Genomic DNA, 18,776 nt, shown 5'->3' with positions numbered 1-18,776 from the left:
CATCTCCCAAGGTGGCTCCAGCTGGAAAGACGAGGTTGCTCCACAGAACGTGCTATGATTCCAGAGTCTCAGAAAGAAGATTTGGATTAAGTAGTGGCAAAGAAAATATGCATCAGACACAGTTAAATAGGCAAAGAAGGCTTTAATCAAGACTCTTGCAATAGGGGAGAGAGACTGAACAAAAGGATAACGTGGGAGAGTTGTTAAGCATTGGGATGAGATGGTGGAAAAGTACCGAAGGAGGTTAGGGGTGGGGATGGCCAATGGAACCAAGCCATCTGTCTGTGCTAACTGATGCTTTTGGAAGTTAGACCCCTACCTGCCCAAAAGCCCAGGAGACAGGAACACTCTCTTTCCTTATGATTACATTTCAAAGAGATGGCTCCCCATTCCTTGCGAAAGACATCCCAGGTTATAAAGCTGGAGAGGCTAGGAGAAGAATTACTTCTCAAAGAGGCAGAGAAAGAATTGACAATGGATGGTTTTCTAAAGTAAGTGCTCTAAGGAAAGGTCAGAGCCCTAGAGTTAGGAAGGAGCCTTGTTGTACGACTGAGTGGAACCTGAAGGCTCCTTCCACATGACAGGGGTCGCCTGCACACCTTGCAGACAGGCCCTAAAGCCCAGAGCTGCAGCACTCACTGCCTTTGTCCCCAGCACAGCAGTTCAAGCCGATTCTCCCTTTCATTGGGATAAATGGCCTTTGTTTAGGGAAAGTGGTTTCTTTTCCCCTTCAGCTTTGGCTTTCTTTTCCTCTTTGGCATCTAAACTGTTAGGCTTTTGAAAAGCATTTCATTTAAGAGACAGAGTTGAATAGCGGGGCTTTCTTAATCAGTTCTCAGCACTGCACCAACTTAGCTGACTCTGCATTTTGTAAAAAGCTGCCCAGCCTCCTGGAGAGGCAAGATAGCAACCATTTGACACGGCTATTGCTAGCAGACTCTCTCCTGCTTAACTCTGGGTAGCTTTTACCTGAAAGGCTTAGGTACAGTTCTGATCAGAGACAAGACTCTCCAATGGAAGACCATTGGTGAGAAAGATTCTGAAACACTGGCAACAGCAATTCATGCAAAAACAAGAAGAAATGCTATTTCAGTGAAATTACTCTGAGCATAGTTCACAGCCTTGACTGTAGACTGTGCCGATCTCTAACTCTAGGCAAAGTCTTTCTACCCCTTCTGCTGGGAGGTGAAGGAGTCCTTCCGTAGCTCCCTATCATCAAATCATCTAGTTCCTTTTCATCATAAATAAAGCTCAGCATTTACGTCATGGCAACAGGCTTGCTTAAAGCCTGAAGTCTGGCCCTAGCCGGTTTAGCTCAGTAGATAGAGCATCAACCTTTGGACTGAAAGGTCCTGGGTCGATTTCGGTCAAGGACACATACCTAGGTTGCAGGTTCGATCCCTGGCCCAAGTCAGAGCGAGTGTGGGAAGCAACCAATCTGTGTGTCTCTCACATATTGATGTTTCTCTCTCTGTCTCGCCCCTTCCCTTCCACTCTCTCTCTAAAAATCAATGGAAAAACTCCTCAAGGGAGGATTAACAAAAAAAATTAATTAATTAGTTAATTAATTAATTAATTAATTAATTAATTGAAGCCGCTTCCCCACCTCACCTGCCTGGGAGAGAAACCTGCCACAGCGGCAATGTTAACTCTAGAATTAACACTGTTCATCCCACAGCAAGTTAACCCTAGAATTAACAGTAACGGGGCTGCTATGGAGAATGACAGAAAGATTCTGCTCCACGGTCTGTTTCTTCATCCTTTCTACTAAGTTGGAAAATCAATTCCTTTTGTATCTCAGGAGACACCATCCAGGCACCAGAAAACATGGGCCCATGGAGTCCCTGAGGTGGTCCCATTGGGTGAGTTCCAGGGTCCGCCCCAGGAAGCCCGTTAGATCTGTTGGTCAATTTAGGCAGGATATGAACCAAGTGGAGAAGTAATTCCCATTTCAGGGAGAGCAGCCAAGCCAAGTGCCTTAACTCCACAGGTGTGACCTTGGAGGTGGGTTACATCGCCCCTTTCCCCTGAGGAAAGCTGTGTGGTGGCCATAAGGAAGATGGAAATGAAGAAAACAGCCATCACTCGTTGTGCAGCACAAACCCAGAGAGAGACAAGGAGCGTCTGGCCCCATCTGATGGAGCTGAGTCCAGCTGAGGAGAGAACAGATCCATCGACCTGCGCAGCCGCTGACCTGCCCTGCACACCTGTGCTGCCTGCCATCCAGTCACCGCTAAAGCCAGCTTCATATTTCAGGAAAGGGCATTCTTGACCGAAACCAAGGAGCTGTTACTGTGAGTTTCATTTTGTTTTGTTTTGTTTTTTTCATGTTTTTAAGGTTTGTTGTTTTTATAAAACAATGCATGTCCACATGTGTCTGCTGCTTTTCAATCAAGCCTCAGAGGCTGTTTTAAAGATCAAATAAGATACTAGAGCTTATTTTTAAATAACTATTTTCCATTACCTACTTAAAAGTATTTTCTAAAATGTTCCTCCTATAAATTGAATCAAAATTTAAAAAATAAAAATAAATAAAATGGTCCAATGAAATATCATGGGCTTGAAGCCCATGTGGCTGGATTAGGCAGAAACCCAGCCTGTCTCCTCACCACCGCTTTCATAGAGTCACAATTCACACCACCAAAATACTAACCAACATGAACCATGAAATGAAAGATGCTTACACCAGGAACCCAAGGACCAGGAGAGTAGTTTTAATTCACATTCAGCTTGGCTCTGAGCTTTCTGGAAAACAAGACCGAAAGGAAGACATCATGAGCTTCCTGGCTTATTTGTCTTCTCACTAGTTTAGCTCAAATGGGGCCCAAATTTTCATCTTCCTGGTTTTATAGATAAAGAAACTCGAGCACAGAGAACATAGGAGTTTTGCACACATTTACAGATTTGGGCTGAGTCTAAACTTGAACCACCATTGATGAAGCCTTGCAGAATTCCTGTGCCATTTTGCACCCTGGTGTTTCCCTCCATTTCTCAAATACAGCTCTTCCCTGAACCTGATCAGATCCAAGGCACACAATGGCAAGGGAAAACTTTGGCAAGAGCAGGGTTCATACTTATGAATCACTGGGTCATTAAGCTGGAGTGTGCATCTGATTATGAGTGTGCACATGCACTCACATCTTTCAAAGGTTCCTAGGAGGCACAGGATGGAGAGAACTGTGCTCTTCTAATAATGAGTTGTCTGAATTTGGCAGGGTGATAGATAAGGATACTACACCTGAGACCAGGCCAGCTGAGCTAGGAGCATTGGCATGTATTCATCTTATTTAGTACACCTGAACAGCTTGCAAGATGAGGGTATTGAGATTCAGATGAGAGCTGAATAGCTTGGCTATGGTTGGCAACTATTAAGTCACAACATCAAAATTTAAAATCCAAGTCTGTATGACTCCAAAGCACAGGCTCTTCCCAAAAAACAAAATTGGCTCCAAACCTTACACTGCCTTTCTTCATTTACAGAATGAGGGTTGCATGGATGTTTATTAAGAAAAATCATATGTGCACATGTACATGTACATATATGTGTGTGCATAGAAAGGGCCTTAAAGAAATACCCCAATGCCCTAACCAGTTTGGCTCAGTAGATAGAGCATCAGCCCAAGGACTGAAGGGCTCCAGTTCAACTCCAGTGAAAGGCACGTACCTCTCGGTTGCATGCCTGGTCAGGGCACAGGTAGGAGGCAACCAATCGATGTGTCTCTATTACATCGATGTTTCTCTCTGTCTCTACCCCTCCCATCCTCTCTCTCTAAAAATCAATGGAGCCTAGCTGGTTTGGCTCAGCAGATAGAGCATTGGCCTGCAGACTGAGGGGTCCCAGGTTCGATTCCGGTCAGGGGCACATGCCGGGGTTGCGAGCTGGATCCCCAGTAGGGGGCATGCAGGAGGCAGCCAATCAATGATTCTCTCTCATCACTGATATTTCTCTCTCTCCCCCCCTCTCCCTTCCTCTCTAAAATCAATAAAAATATATTTAAAAAATAATAATTAAAAAAACAATGGAAAAATATCCTTGGGTGAGGATTAACAACAACAAAAAACACACATAAAAAAGAAATACCCAAAAACGTTAACAAGGGGTTTTCTCTGGGGTGAGGAATGAACATAGCAGAGAAAGAGTGAGGAGGAGAAAAGGAACATATATACAAAACTTGAATCCTTTACAATTAACAAGTATTTATGCATCATTTGTGCAATTAATAAAATAAATAAATAAAAGGGATTGAGTCAAATAATTCCAGGAGCTCCTTCTAGCTATCCCATCGTACATTTTTCCTTAATAAGTAAGCAGCAGGGTCAGCACCCTCCTGCAGACCCACTCCACCTGAAAATGCAGAGTGGCTTTTACTAACATTAGAGCAATTGCACCATCCAGTGGCCACTTTAAAATTTACAAAGCATCTTCACTTTAACAGGAACACGCCGTGTGCTCATTCACCATTCAGCCTTTGGAAGAGGGATAGCTTAATTTTTATTTAGTAATGATAAGTAATTAATTTAACTTGATAAAAGTAATTTTATCTATTGTAAAGTTTATTATTCCCCAAGCCAGCCAAATCTGTGCTCTATAATATCCCCATGTTGACATGTTTCATTCTCTGGTTCAGAGACTGTGTCACAGCCTGAAAGAAACTTAGGCATCCAGGGCACCTACGCTGATCATTTTAGAGAGGAGGAAATCTGTCTCTGGGCTGAGGAGCCCTCTTCTCATCAACAGTGCCATTCACCCCCCAGCATCACCTCAAGTTAGCTACCAAAGGAATACCAGGAAGAAATCTCTTAGAAATATCCCACCTACAGGCTCTGATGCTGGGTTAAGAGGCACGTCAAATCGAGCAACATTTGAGGCCATAATCTCCAGGATGCATCCTTGGAATTATTTGGCAATACAGTGCCATCAAACTCTCCATATAACTGTCAAAGTGCAAATTGAGGCCACTCGTGCAACAAGCTCCTTGTGTTCAAACATTCCTCAGTGGGTTCATCTGTATCTGTGGGCATTTTTACAAGTTGCTAAATGGATTTACAGGACACCAGTGTGTCATCACAGTCAGCAGAAATTCTGAATTTGAAAAATGCAAGGACTAGTGCTGGTCCGGGAAGGAGTGATATACTGCATTATCTAAATGTCAGCTTTCTAATACAGATTTCCAAAGGATTCATGGAAAGGGAGACTTCTGAAAACAGAGAGATAGAGATGGAGATGGAGATGGAGATGGAGAGATAAAGGTAGAGAGGTAGATAGAGATAGAGATAGAGATAGAGATAGAGATAGAGAGATAGAGATAGATAGAGAGAATATGCCCATTGATAAGGAAATGGTTGAATCAATTCTGGTATTTTGACACCATGGAATTGTATACCACTGCTAAGAGTGAATTTGAATTATAAAAATGAATGTGAATAAATTTCCATGAGGTACTATTGGGGGGGAGCTAGATTGCAAAGAAAATTCCCACTTAATAAAATAAATATAAAAATCCTTGTATAAAGATATATATATATGTATGTTTATTTTGTACACATGCTTTTATACCCTACTATAAGCATGAAAAAAATAGAGGGTTACATGCAAGATAAGTTGAAGAAAGGCAGTTGATACGGGCAAATGTATACATTAATTTAAGTCATCTGGAAAGAAAAATGGTAATTTCTAGAAAATTCCAAGTAAGTGTAAAAGTCACCAAGTGATTGGCCTGTCTGGAATATCCATACAGTGTTCTGTCGGATCTCCTGCACTGTGTGTTGGGCCTCTACTTGTAGGAGGAAGAGCAGGATACTGAATATGTATTTTCCACACAAATACTCATACACACACACACCTGTGACAGTAGCTATGTGAACAAACCACTAAGCATCCATCTATCTGCCTGTAAAGTGGAGGCAAGGATTCACCAGTCCCATAGGCATTTTAAGGATTGAATGAGATCATGGGTTTAAGGTGCTTAGCACAGTGGCCGATATGAAGTAAGCCCTCAATAATGACGTTGGTGATGGTGTTGTTACTGTTCCATTATTGCTAAACGAAGACCACTGAAGGGCAGCTCTGGGCCCTGTAAGATCCTAAGCCAGTGATGGCGAACCTTTTGAGCTCGGCGTGTCAGCATTTTGAAAAATCCTAACTTAACTCTGGTGCCGTGTCACATATAGAAATTCTTTGATATTTGCAACCATAGTAAAATAAAGACTTACCTCTGACACGCGTGTCATAGGTTTGCCATCACTGTCCTAAGCTCTCCCTCTCAGGATGTCAGGCAGAGGCCAGACAACCAGCTGTCACACCGGTTATGTAAGAGAGTCCTTTAGTAGCTGGGAGGCTGAGAGGTGATGGCTCCTCTCACTCTGTGCTCTGTGACTTTGCCTTTCTATGCAGAGGGACAGCAAGGCCTTGAGCTCTTCCAGTCCTGCCCCACCCCCAACTGCATCTTCAAAATTAAGCAAGAATACATGGTGCGGTTTAAGACCTGGGCAGAGAAAGGGAGGGGGAACAGTATAGCTGTTGCCCCACCCTTTGTTTTTTATCACCTATTATAATGCCTGATCTTTACTTAATAAAATTTCTTTTGGGGGGCGAGGAGGAAAAGGTGCAGATGTGCTCCCTCCTGGTAGGGAGAGAAGGAGCTAAGAGCTCAATAAACATTTCTTGAATGAAATGTCTCTCTCACGCTTGCTTTTTTTGTTCTCGATTTAATGGAAGCACTGCCTTTTCCTTGCGCATTTGGAACAGTGAGCCCAGGCATCCCCTTTAGTGACTCTCTACCCTCTACAAGGGGTGTGTAATTTCAAATCATGTTCTCATTAAAACTAAAGTCTTTTATTACTAACCCATGTGGAATTCTTTGCCACACAGGAGGTCTCAACCTTTTGCATGGTAGGATGCCTACGTCAGTAAGTGAAGTCTACAACTGCACAATGAAAATATATTGAATCACAAGGCAACCACTTATATTGAAATATAGTTCTATCCATGATCCCCAAGACTCCACTGATGCCAAGTAGGAACCATGAGAAGGGACCCAGTAAAGGATATGCTTACCAACGTCACCATATACAAAAATTCACTAGAGCAAAGCATAAAACCCTGATACTCCTAGAAGAAACCATAGAAAAATACCTTTATGATTTCAGGGATGGCAAAGTCCTCTTGAACCAGACACAAAATCACATGCCATAAAAGAACTTGATTAATTAGACCTCATCAACATTAAAAATATCTGTTCTTCAAAAGACACCACTTACATTCAGTATATATAAATAACTTCTACAAATCAATAATAAAAAGATGAAAGGCCCAATTAAAAATGCACAAAATACATGCAGACACTTCCGGATGCACATAAACACAATGGCCAATATGCACATGAAAAGGTAATCAGCATTGTTAAACATCAGGGAAATAAAAATTAAAACCACAATATCACTTCATTCCAACTAGGGTGACGAAAGTTAAAGACTGGCAACACCAAGTGTTGGGAAGGACGCAGAGCCACCAGAACACTTACATATTGTGCTGGCCTGTGTATAAAACGTTACAACTACATCAATGGGCCGTGAGCTGACGATTGTTGAATCTGAGCGATGTGTACATGCATATTCTTTGCTCTCTCCACTTTTGTGTATGTGTAAAATTTCCTATAATAGAAACTTTAAGAGAGAAAAAGAGTACAGCTCTGTAACCAAGGAAATGACCTGAATCTGAAAAATGATATATTTTCCCAGCCCCGACATTTAGTACCAATCAGTAGTACTGGTTGTTTCAAACTCAGGCTGCATATTAGAGACTCTTTAGAAAATATCAGCCCTAGGCCCTGGTCTGAACTGGTGAAAGCTGAGTGTCTAGAGATAGGGCCCATGTACAGTATTTTTTTAAACTCCCCAGGAGATTCTAATGTTCAGCCATGGTTGACAACCACAGAGAAATATAATCTTAAGTCCTGTTTGCTTTTCATGTCCTCTTTGGATGTTATAGCAATTAGGAATCTCACAAGAAATAGAATTCACCCCACAGGAGACTGTCTGTAGACTATCTGGGCACGATTTAGGGAACGAACATACCCAGTAGGAAGCCACTAATACCCCTGGAGATGAAGAGATAAACCACTGACCAAGGCTCAGTGAGGGCAGAAGCTGTGGGAGAGCCAAAGTCGAGGGTGTGACCAAATCAGCAGGGAGCACAGACGAGTCCCCTCACTCCTCCTCCCCCACCTTCCAGGCTGGCAGGGACGTGCTCTCCAGGAGGGGACACAGCAGGGCAGAAACTAGAATGTACAAAGAGGGCCGGCAGAGATGCCAGCAATCCCATCTCCCCACTGCAGTCTAGCCTGTCCACCCAGCACCTGACTTCCCCTCCCCCTCCTGGCCCCAGTTGATGGGAGGAAACTCTGGAGCACTTTCTTTTTTAAAAATATATTTTTATTGATTTCAGAGAGGAAGGGAGAGGGAGAGAGAGATAGAAACATCAATGACAACAGAGAATCTTGATCAGCTGCCTTCTGCATGCCTCCTCCTGGGGATCGAGCTCGCAACCCCGGCATGTGCCCTTGACCAGAATTGAACCCGGGACCCTTCGGTCCACAGGCCAACGCTCTATCCACTGAGCAAACCAGCTAGGGCTGGATCACTTTCTTGAACCCACCAATGGGGAAGAGGTCAGAGGCCCATCTCAGGGAGGACCCTGCAGCTCTACCGCACACACTACCTCAGTCACAAAGAACTGAACTCACCAATCTACAGGAACTGTGGGATCATATTATACCTGACTTCCCCTTCCTGGCCACTCTCCAAAAAGTAATTACTTAGGGAGACTGTAAAGTATTGTTTTCAAAGACTATATCTTAAAATGCTGTATAAAATCTCATTTCTTATGTGGAGAGGTCTAGGAACATGACTGAGACCATTCCCTTCATTTCACAAATAAAGGAACTGAGGCAGAGAGGCGAAGTGATTTGCCTAAAGTCACCCATCTGGTCAGGAGCAGAGTCTGAACATCGCAGCCCAGGGTGCTCCTCACTGCACCACACAGCCCCTCGAGTTGCTGTCCTCTTTGCCGGCCAAAATTGGAACACGAGACCCCCAGGGCAGCAAGGTCGTGTAAACACCTGCCACTTCCATTCCACCCTTCATCTCCAGATGTGACCGCCCAGATCTATTTCATGGCAAGTACCTGGTCTATCGCAGAGGGCAGAGTTTTTAAAGCTGAGAAAGGCAGTAAGTGCCAACGAGCTTCTGTCTGGCTCCCTGGAGAGCGCCTGATCCAGGAGGCAGATGCTGAGTGGGCCACGGGAGGCTGTGCCAAGTTGTGCGGGGAGGCATCCATGAGAAGGAAGCAGGCTTCATTAGCTTCCTGATGAAAGTCTAATCAGCTCCCAAAACCATTGTTTCTGGCTGCACACTCAGCCTGCAGGCCTGGGGGCTGGCCTCTCCGACTCTGGCTGGGTTGCTGCAGGGTGAAGGTTTAGGCAAGGGCCTTTCCTGATGAATTAGGAGTCCCTGTCCCCTGGGGAAGGTGGGGAGAGACTCACAGGCGGTGGGACACACTGAGGCAGCAGATCCCAGGGCCCAAGGCCAGGGAGGGGGCCAAGGAAACAGCACCAGCTCCCCAAGTTCTCCCCAGCTCCAGATGGAAGGCAGGCGGCAACAGGACAATGGCAGAGGCAGCTCTCATGAGTCTGGGATACTGAAGTGGAAGTCCAGCCAAGGAGGAGACAGGCCAGCCATCTCTCGGGGTTCCTTACAGCTTACAGAGCCACATCCTAGAGAGGGTGGCAGAGGGCAGCTCCTCCAGCCCACAGCCCACAGCCCTGTCCCTTGGATCCCTTTACAGCGCCCACACAATCTGGAATTAATTGTTTACTTGTTTATTATCTGTCTCCCCAAAGGACTAAGCTCCAGGAGGCCAGGGATTGTTGGGCCCAGTGCCCAGGAGAGCACCTTATACTTCATAGGCACTCACAAAACCCATCTGTTGGCATTGATAACTAAAAGGATGGCTCTGAAACACCCATATTCCTAAAGAGGGCAAGCCACTTGCAGAGGCAAACCAACTCTGGCCTTTGTAAGCAGGATCAATTACAGAACCCTGTATCTCCTCCACCTGCCTGGCACACTGAACCCTGCCCACCCTGGGAGATGATAACATTTGTACAGAGCTCTATGGGTGGTAGAGCACTTTCATAGCTGTTCCTCAGTCCTCAGAAACAGCCTCTGAAGCCATTATTTTGGTTTTTAAAATAGAGTAGCCACAGCTTTCAGAAGGTGAATGGCTCCCGCAAAATCACTTCATGACTAAGTACGAAACATGTATCCTGCCTCCAAGTGAAACACGAAAATTGAACTGGAATGTGTGATGTTCCTCTGCGTTGGATGAGTCCTGGGTCCTTGTCTGGTGGAGTCCAAGAATGAAACCACAGACTAAAGGTGGGACAGTAAAAGATGGGAATTTATTGATAAACAAGCACAGACTCCCATGTGGGGAGGAAGAGAGAGACCCCCTAAGTCCCTTTTCTCCTCGGTTTAAAAGCTGCAGTTCTTTGTGCCCTGACATCCCGATTGGTCACTATCCCCTCTGATTTGGTCACTATAGCAACTCCAGAGCTCAAACCTCACCGTGAGGTAGTGAGGAATGTGAGGTTCTTCTCTTCTTCTCCCTTATTGTTCTCCTGTTCCCTTTGGGCTTTCCTCTTCCCTCTCTGAATGAGGGGCTTCCTTCCCTTTATTCTGTAAATGTATACCTTCTGCAGTCCCCAGCTCCCTTATTCTATGGAAATGTACCTTCTGCAGCTCCCAGCTCTTATTCTATGGAAATGTACCTTCTGCAGCTCCCACCTCCCTTATTCTATGGAAATATACCTTCTGCAGCTCCCAGCTCTTATTCTATGGAAATGTACCTTCTGCAGCTCCCACCTCCCTTATTCTATGGAAATGTACCTTCTGAGCTCTGTAGCCCTGCTCTTTTTCCATGGACCCTCTAATTCCCAAAATTTCCTAAACCCGCCTATTTTATCCCAAAAAACTCCTTTCACAAGTACAATGCTCTTCCCTCTGCCCCCATCATCGTAGGAGCCCTAGCTGTGAGCATATACCAGGGACAAGCACTATTGTTCCATTTTTGCCAAATAAAAACAGGGGCCATGAGGAAATATCGGTTTTGCTAATCAAAGTTAGACCTGTAGCAAGAGAAAAAAATCCTCAAAGGATTGAAAGGAGAAAAAGAGTAAAGAGGCATGTACTCTTCCTCTGGCAGAGAGAAAAGTGGGAGCAGAGAGGAAGAAAAACAGGAGTGTTTCTGGCCCTGTGATTAAGCAATGAATTTACTAAGTGGCAGCTAATCCTCCACTTTGCCCCAGATAAGCGGCAAGGGGCGCTGGTCACTGGGAAGGGCAGTCCACTGCCCTAGGCACTCACATTTCCTACCACCACTCTTCCTTGTGTTCACAGAACCCTGGCTTTGGAAGAACAAAGCGCTTAACATATATTCAAATGATGGTTGTTATTAATAATGCCAACTGTTTAGATCTGCATAACTCGATTCCTCCTAAGAATTTAAACCTTCACACATATTGTCTAATTCTTTCTCAGAAATTTTATTAGAAAAATGTTCCCAGGTTGCTATGGAAAAGTTCTTTAAAACATTTAAACATATCTCAGCCTAATCTATATTCTTTCCCCCCTACCCCAGGCTAGCACATTTCCATTCTGATTATCTGTCTTTGAAATAGCAATTTTCAAACCAGAAACCTAAAAGCAACTGTAAACCTCCAATCTCTCACCAAACTCTTGCTTCCTTTCCATACCTAGAGGCAGCTCCTCTCCTGAGGGTTTCAAAAGTAGCTCAGGACCCACCTCCCCCAGCCATCCTCACTTTAGTATTCATTTTGCTCCTGGTAAAATTAAGAGGTGAAAACAATAGTTACAATGCATTGAGTGCCTACTCTGCCCTGGGCACTGTGTTAATTGCTTTATATACATTGTCTTATCTATCCTTATAGCAGAGACTTCTATTCGTCCCCTAGTATCATAGTCTAACCGCTTACAGTGAATATTACGTACTAGAGGCCCAGTGCACAAATTCATGCACCAGTGGGATCCCTCGGCCTGGCCTGCAGGATCGGACCAAAACTGGCTCTCCAACATCCCCAAGGAGTCCCAGATTGCGAGAGGGCGCAGGCCAGGCCAAGGGACCTCACCGGTGCATGATCGAGGCTGGGGAGGAACACTGGAGGTTGGCCAGCCAGGGAGGAAGCGTGACAGGGCTCCAGGGCATGTCCAGCCCATCTTGCTCAGTCCCGATGGGCCAGACCCCAGCAGCAAGCTAACCTACTGGTCAGAGCGCCCCTGCCCCCTGGTGATCAGTGCACGTCATAGCGACTGGTTGACTGGTCAACTGTCTGTCCCCTAGTGGTCAGTGCACGTCACAGCAAGCAGTTGAGTGGTCTTAGCATATCATTAGCATATTACACTTTGATTGGTTGAACAGATGATCGGATGACCGGACACTTAACATATTAGGCTTTTATTATATAGGACTAGGGGTCCCTCGGCCTGGCCTGCGGGGATAGGGTTGAATCCGTGCACCAGGCCTCCGATATCCCCCAAGGGGTCCCGGATTGCGAGAGGGCACAGGCCAGGCCGAGGGACCCCACTGGTGCATAAATCCATGCACCGGGCCTCTAGTATTTTAATTAGAAGTAAATAAATAAACAAAGTGGGTTTATATATAGCACTGAGCCAATTATTCAAAATAGTGAGTTTTCTTTGCCTTGTTGAAATATATTTACATATATATGATAACTATGTATGCATACAGTTATCCTAAAATGAGCTAATGTATTCATTTTGTATTTTTCATCAAAATTTTCTTTAACTAAAAAGCAATCACATCATTTTTATATTTCTTAAGCTAGTTAACTAACCATTCAGAGTTTTTTAAAAAATAGCAAAACAACCACTTTGTCTCTTTGCCCAAAGCTTGACTTCAGGAGCTAAATTTTTAGTTGAAATTGAAGCCTGTATTCTTTTCCCAAGCATTCAACATTTATTACCTGGGAGACTTCTTTGTCAGCAGAGCACATATTAAACCAGTTAGTAGAAGTATGTTTAGATTGTATATGTTAATTTACATTTGACAAACTTGCTTCTCTGGTGCCTACTGGGACGCTAGCTAAATGTGCAGCCTGGTTGTATTTAACCAAACTCATATAAACAGAAAAGCCAAATCCCCACACAGGGCATAAAAACATGAATTACATGATCCAGCGAGGGTTCCTGAGGGAAATGGCAGCTTCCAAGAAGAAAAGAAATTATTCAGTGTAAGTCACAGTCTTTGATGATTCATGTATTTTCCACTATGTGTGAGAGATAAAGAAGCACCCTTAGAAAGAGCACAGTAAGCAAAAAAAAAAAGGTAAATATAATAGTGTTATCTTCTTCTCTAGAGTCTTCTAAATTATGTTTAATGATTAAAGGCAAAATTATACTATATGATGTGGTTGTAAATGTATGCAGAGAAAATATTTAAGACATCTCTATTATGAAAAGGAAAAAGAAAAGGGATATAAAGAGAGGTAAAATTTGTACACTTTAGGAAAAACTGGCAAAATGATGAGACCAAAAGTCAGTGATAAGGAGAGAGGGAGAGGGAGAGGGAGAGGGAGAGGGAGAGGGAGAGGGAGAGGGAGAGGGAGAGAGAGAGAGAGAGAGAGAGAGAGAGAGAGAGAGAGAGAGAATGCAAAACACTATAGGTAAGTTGAAATAAAATTCTACAAAATGTTCAAGTAAACCACAGACTGACAGGAAAAGAAAACAGAGAACTTCAAAAAATAATAAAACAGGGAGGACAAACAAAAAGCAAAAGATAAAATACAAATTTAAACTTTAACATTGTTATGCCCAGATTTCAGGATCCCCAAAAGACCACCAGGGAGCCAGCCATGTCCGATGCAAAAGCAAAGAGTCTTTTATTTAAACCCGGGTCTGGCTCCCCTACCCTCCTTACTGACACAGCAGCAGGTGACAGAGAGAGACCTAGCCCGGTGTGAAGAGGAGTTTTATAGGGGGGTGGAGTAAGGGCAGGAGAGGGGACTGTGGGCCCTGCCAATTGGCCAGGCGCAAGTCAGTGTCTCATTACACAGGATGTGGTCATATCGATGGCGTTCACTTCCTTTGATTGTCATTGGTTAGTTTAGAGAAATCCTGGGTGTGGCTAGCAGAGGCTTGGGCTTCCGGGAAGAAGCCTTGCCGAACACATGGCTCTGCCCCAACATGGAGGATACGGGGCAAGATGGAGGGCGCAGCCCTCACCCTTTCAAACATAACAATATTACATTAAATGTAAATAATATGGTTGAAAGTTAAAAGACAGAAAGAGATATGTCATGCAAACATTAGTCAAACGAAAGCAGGAATAGCTGCATCAATATCAGATAAAGTTGACTTCAGAGCAAAAAAAATTATCAGAGACAGAGAGAGACATTATACAATGTTAAGAAGATCAACTAACCAACAAAACATAGCAATCCTAAATGTGAATGTACCAAACAACACAACTGTGAAATATATAAAGCAAAAATTCATAAAATTGAAAGGAGAAATAGACAAACCCACAAGTATAGCTGTAGACTTTAACACCCTTCGAGTAACAACTTATAGAACAACCAGACAGAAAATCATCATGGATAAAGTACTCAATACCATCAATCAGCAGAATCTAATCAGCCTTTGTAGAACACTCTACCCAACAAAAGCAGAATACACATTCTTTCCAAGTGTCCACAGAACATATACCAAGATAGACTATATTATGAACCATAAAACAAACCTCAACAAATTTAAAAGAATTAAAATCATACAGAGTGTGTTCTGTGACCAAAATAGAATTAAACCAGAAATTAATAACAAAGATAACAGGAAAATCTCCATACACTTGGGAATTAAACAAGACACTTCTAAATAATCCATGGTTCAAAGAGGAAGTCTCACTTATGCCCCCAACCTCTGCACATTGTCACCAAGCACTCTCTGTTCACTGTCACGTCAGCTTTGAGAACCGTGCTCATATTGCATGACCTGCTAGACCAGCTTTAGGAAGGACCTCGGGATGTCATGATTTCAGAAACCATGAGAAAAGTCAATCCCTGTCCCACCACAAAAATAGTATTTTTCCTTGGGTAATTCTCAAAAGTCCTTTATGTGGGGGGTCAAAACTATTATTTCTCAGATAGAGGCAAGTCAAAATACAAATGCCTTTGAAATTTATAGAAATAAACATGGTAAACCTTAAGTTCTTTAATTAACCATTGATTAAAATTAGCGTACTAGGGATCTAATTGTACAGCTTGGTGACTATGGTTAACAGTACTGTATTATATACTTGAAAGTTACTGAGAGAGTAGATCTTATGTTCTCACCAAACATACACAAAAAAATGGGAATTATGGCCCTAGCTGGTTTGGCTCAGTGGATAGAAGGGTCCCGGGTTCCATTCCAGTCAGCCCAGGCTCTGGTCAGAGCACGTGCAGGAGACAACCAATCGGTGTGTTTCTCTCACATCAATGTTTCTCCCTGTCTTTCTCTCTTCCACTCTATCTAAAAATCAATGGAAAAAAATATCCTTGGGTGAGGATTTAAAAAAAAAAAATTAATGTAATTATGTGAGGTGATGGAAGCGTTTACTAATTTTATAATTTCACAATATATACATATATCAAAACACCATGCACACACCTTAAACTTACACAATGTTATATGTCAATAATAGCTCAATAAATCTGGGGGGAAATAAAATCTTTAAAAAAATGGAACCCACAAGTTTTTTTGATAGAAGAGCTTTGAGAGATTGAGAAGCTTTGAACTAGTGCCATGAGACCTTGAGAATACTCTGCACAGAACTAACAATTACACCTTGTTATATAAATAAAAGAAGAACTGGAAAATATTTACCAGTCAGTTAACTTGAGGCCACTAAAAATACAAACATAAGATAGGCTGAAGGGTTAGAATAATTCTTTGTCACACTTATACTTTTTCTGTATTTTGTCATCATAAAATTCAGTAGTTCATGCACAGAGGTCTCATGGGGTTTTACTCTAACCATAATGATTAATGATTACACAACCTCTAACCCTGAGACTATAAAATATTTACTTAAATGTCCATTGTAGAAAATTGCATTTACCAATCATTGTTTATTGGTTATAGGAAATTGCATTTTGTAATATTTAACTCCCAACAATTTCACTGAGCTTGTTATAAATAAGTCAACCAGTATAAAAACTATTCAGATCCTCTTGGGTTTAGTTAAAGTCACCTGTATTTTCCCTGGTACCAACCATTATATGAGAAAATATAAACAGTAAGTATGACAGAGATATTTTATTTTATTTTATTTTATTTTATTTTATTTTATTTTATTTTATGCCTTTGAAATTGTCTTTATTTCTGATCATTCCTTACAACCATCCACCCAAGGATTAACTCCCACACATGCACCTCGAGCCCAAATACCCCTCCCCCTCCCAGCACATCAGATTCATATTTCTGATTCTAGGACACTTGCCCCCTGAGGTCCCATGAACTCCCCAACATTTGCCCCTGTAATCGTGGACCTGGGCTTGGTCCCTCCCTTTCCCCATTCACAGGAGCGTGAAACTGGAACATGGGTGCCCCCTGCATAATGTACCCGGTTCTATATTACAGCCTCCAGGGCCCAGAACAAAGCTTCTGCTGAGTGTTCCCACTGAGCAGGGTCATTACAGGGGCACAGCACGGCTACATGTCATGGAAACTCCACCTCATAAACTTTACTTTTGCCACATTTGCCAAGACAGATGGTCCTGGGTCGTCCTAACTCCCTCAGTACCCCCATGAGCTCAGCCCGGATCAGCGCAAGTCTCTCCTTGTTGACAGTCCCCTGGATCCTGTAACACTCCAGGGGGACGGGGTACAGCTCGTGCTCTAAACTGCGCAGCCCGGCTGTGTGGCGCAGCAGCTTCTCCACGGTGGCCACGGAAAAGTTGTTCTCAGAGATGGTGAAGACCCTGAGCTGGTGACAGCGGATCAGGACAGGCAGGATGGCCTCAACTTGGGAGTCCACCATCCCACAGTTATCCAGGCCCAGGTCCTCGAGTGTGGGTGCCACTGCCTCCAGCAGAGCTTGGAGGGGCTCAAGACTAAAATCCGCGAGGCTGAGGCCAAATAGATGCAGGGACTTCAGCTGCCTGAGGTTCGGGCACTGGAACAGGTGTGTCAGGTCTGAATGCGTCAGCCGATGGCAATTTGTTACGGAGAGTTTGTCCAAGGGGGTCTGCAGGCACCTGAGCATCTGGTCCAGACGGCCTCGGAGGAAGGAGGGAGAATCCATGTTGAGGTCCCGGAGGTGCCGCAGGCTGAGCATCTGAGAGAGGAATTGGGAGAAGGATCCCTGCTCCTCCTGCTGTTTCCTGCCCCAATCCTCTTCCTCCTCCCACTCCTGCTCTTCCCACTCCTGCTCCTCCTCCTCTTCCTCCCCTATCTCTTCCTCTTCCTCCTCCTCCTCTGTCAACATGTGAATGTGGGAGAGAGAAAGTCTCTGCAGGTTACTCATCTGACCCAGGTAGAGAGCAAACATCCCCAGGGTGGGCAGGTCCCAGGTGCACTTTACTTTCACCTCCTGGATGCAGTCCAGCTGCACCCCATCCAGGACCCTCCTGACCCTCTGGAAGGGTACCTCAGAAATCCTCAGCGCCTTGCAGCACAGATGTAGCAACCCTTCCCTCTGCTGGGCCCATTGGATGATGTACTTGAGAAACTCATCCCTGTCCCTTTCATTGAAGTTAAGGTCTAGGAACACTTCCAAGGGAGCCAAGGGGTGCTCCATGTTGGGGCTGGAGCTGTGCACGGCCACTGGTTCCGTCGGTGAGCAATTCTGGGTGCTGTCTCCACACCACATTCTCCAGAAGTTGGCACCCGAGTTCCTTAAATCCAGCACCCGCAGTTTCCACCTCCTGGGCCGAACCTCCTGGGCAACCAGAACGTCAAGCCCATCCAACAAGGCTTTTAAGACCTTATCCGGGGACAACTGTGACAGGCAGCCCAGAGGAAGGACGGTGAAGGGCCAGGCGTGCACCATGGCCTTCAGGGGCTTCCGCTTTCTCCTATGGTAGGCCTGAATGAAGAGTGGAGGGAAGAGCTCAGCAGGCAGGTACTCCAGAGCTGCAATGGCTGAGGCCTGGTCCCTCAGCAGGCTCCTTCCTGCCAGCCTCAGGAGTGTGGGTGGGGTCCAGATACTCATCTTCAAGGTGCTCAGAAAGGAATCCTGCAGAAACTTCTGCTGTGACTGGGTTGGCTGGGGCTCAGATCTCAGGCCTGGTGGAGAACCATATCACTGACTGCACAGCTGGAGGACTGAATCTCTCCTCTGGTGCCTGAGGTTTTTATTCACCTCCTCAAATGTTAACATCCAATCAGAACCCTCAGTCTCCATCCCTTAATCTTATTGGGATTACTTCCTCTCTCCAGATTAAAGGATTGAGAGAAAGTTAGGGAGGGGCAGGGTTGAGGCCTGGCTCATGGATTCCTTCCACAGACACTGACTGAGGTTGACTGATGGCCTCCAGTTGTCATCCTCAGTGTGGGACAATGAAGGTGTAATGGTTAACTGATGTTAAATAGGAAAAAACACAACCTGAGAGCGTGGTGGCTGCGGGTCTTTGGCCACATTAGAGTAACCCAAATGTATCCACAGTTAAAACAGCCAACGCCCACAGCTGACACCCTTTGGT

At 44.3% G+C, this 18,776-nt stretch overlaps 1 protein-coding gene across 1 annotated transcript; it reads right to left on the bottom strand.

Moving 5' to 3' along the window:
* Positions 1 to 16,792: 16,792 nt before the first annotated feature.
* LOC308525907 (PRAME family member 15-like) lies at positions 16,793 to 18,286 on the bottom strand (the record flags this gene model as incomplete). The annotated part of the gene is made up of 2 exons (XM_081100785.1): positions 16,793 to 17,410; positions 17,657 to 18,286. The coding sequence occupies 2 exons, from the start codon at positions 18,284 to 18,286 to the stop codon at positions 16,793 to 16,795; spliced, it is 1,248 nt and encodes a 415-aa protein (XP_080956911.1).
* Positions 18,287 to 18,776: the final 490 nt, after the last annotated feature.

Source organism: Myotis nattereri (assembly GCF_964212035.1).
Source record: "Myotis nattereri genome assembly, chromosome: 10".
Classification (NCBI taxonomy): domain Eukaryota; kingdom Metazoa; phylum Chordata; class Mammalia; order Chiroptera; family Vespertilionidae; genus Myotis; species Myotis nattereri.
This window is presented reverse-complemented; position numbering and strand designations above follow the sequence as displayed.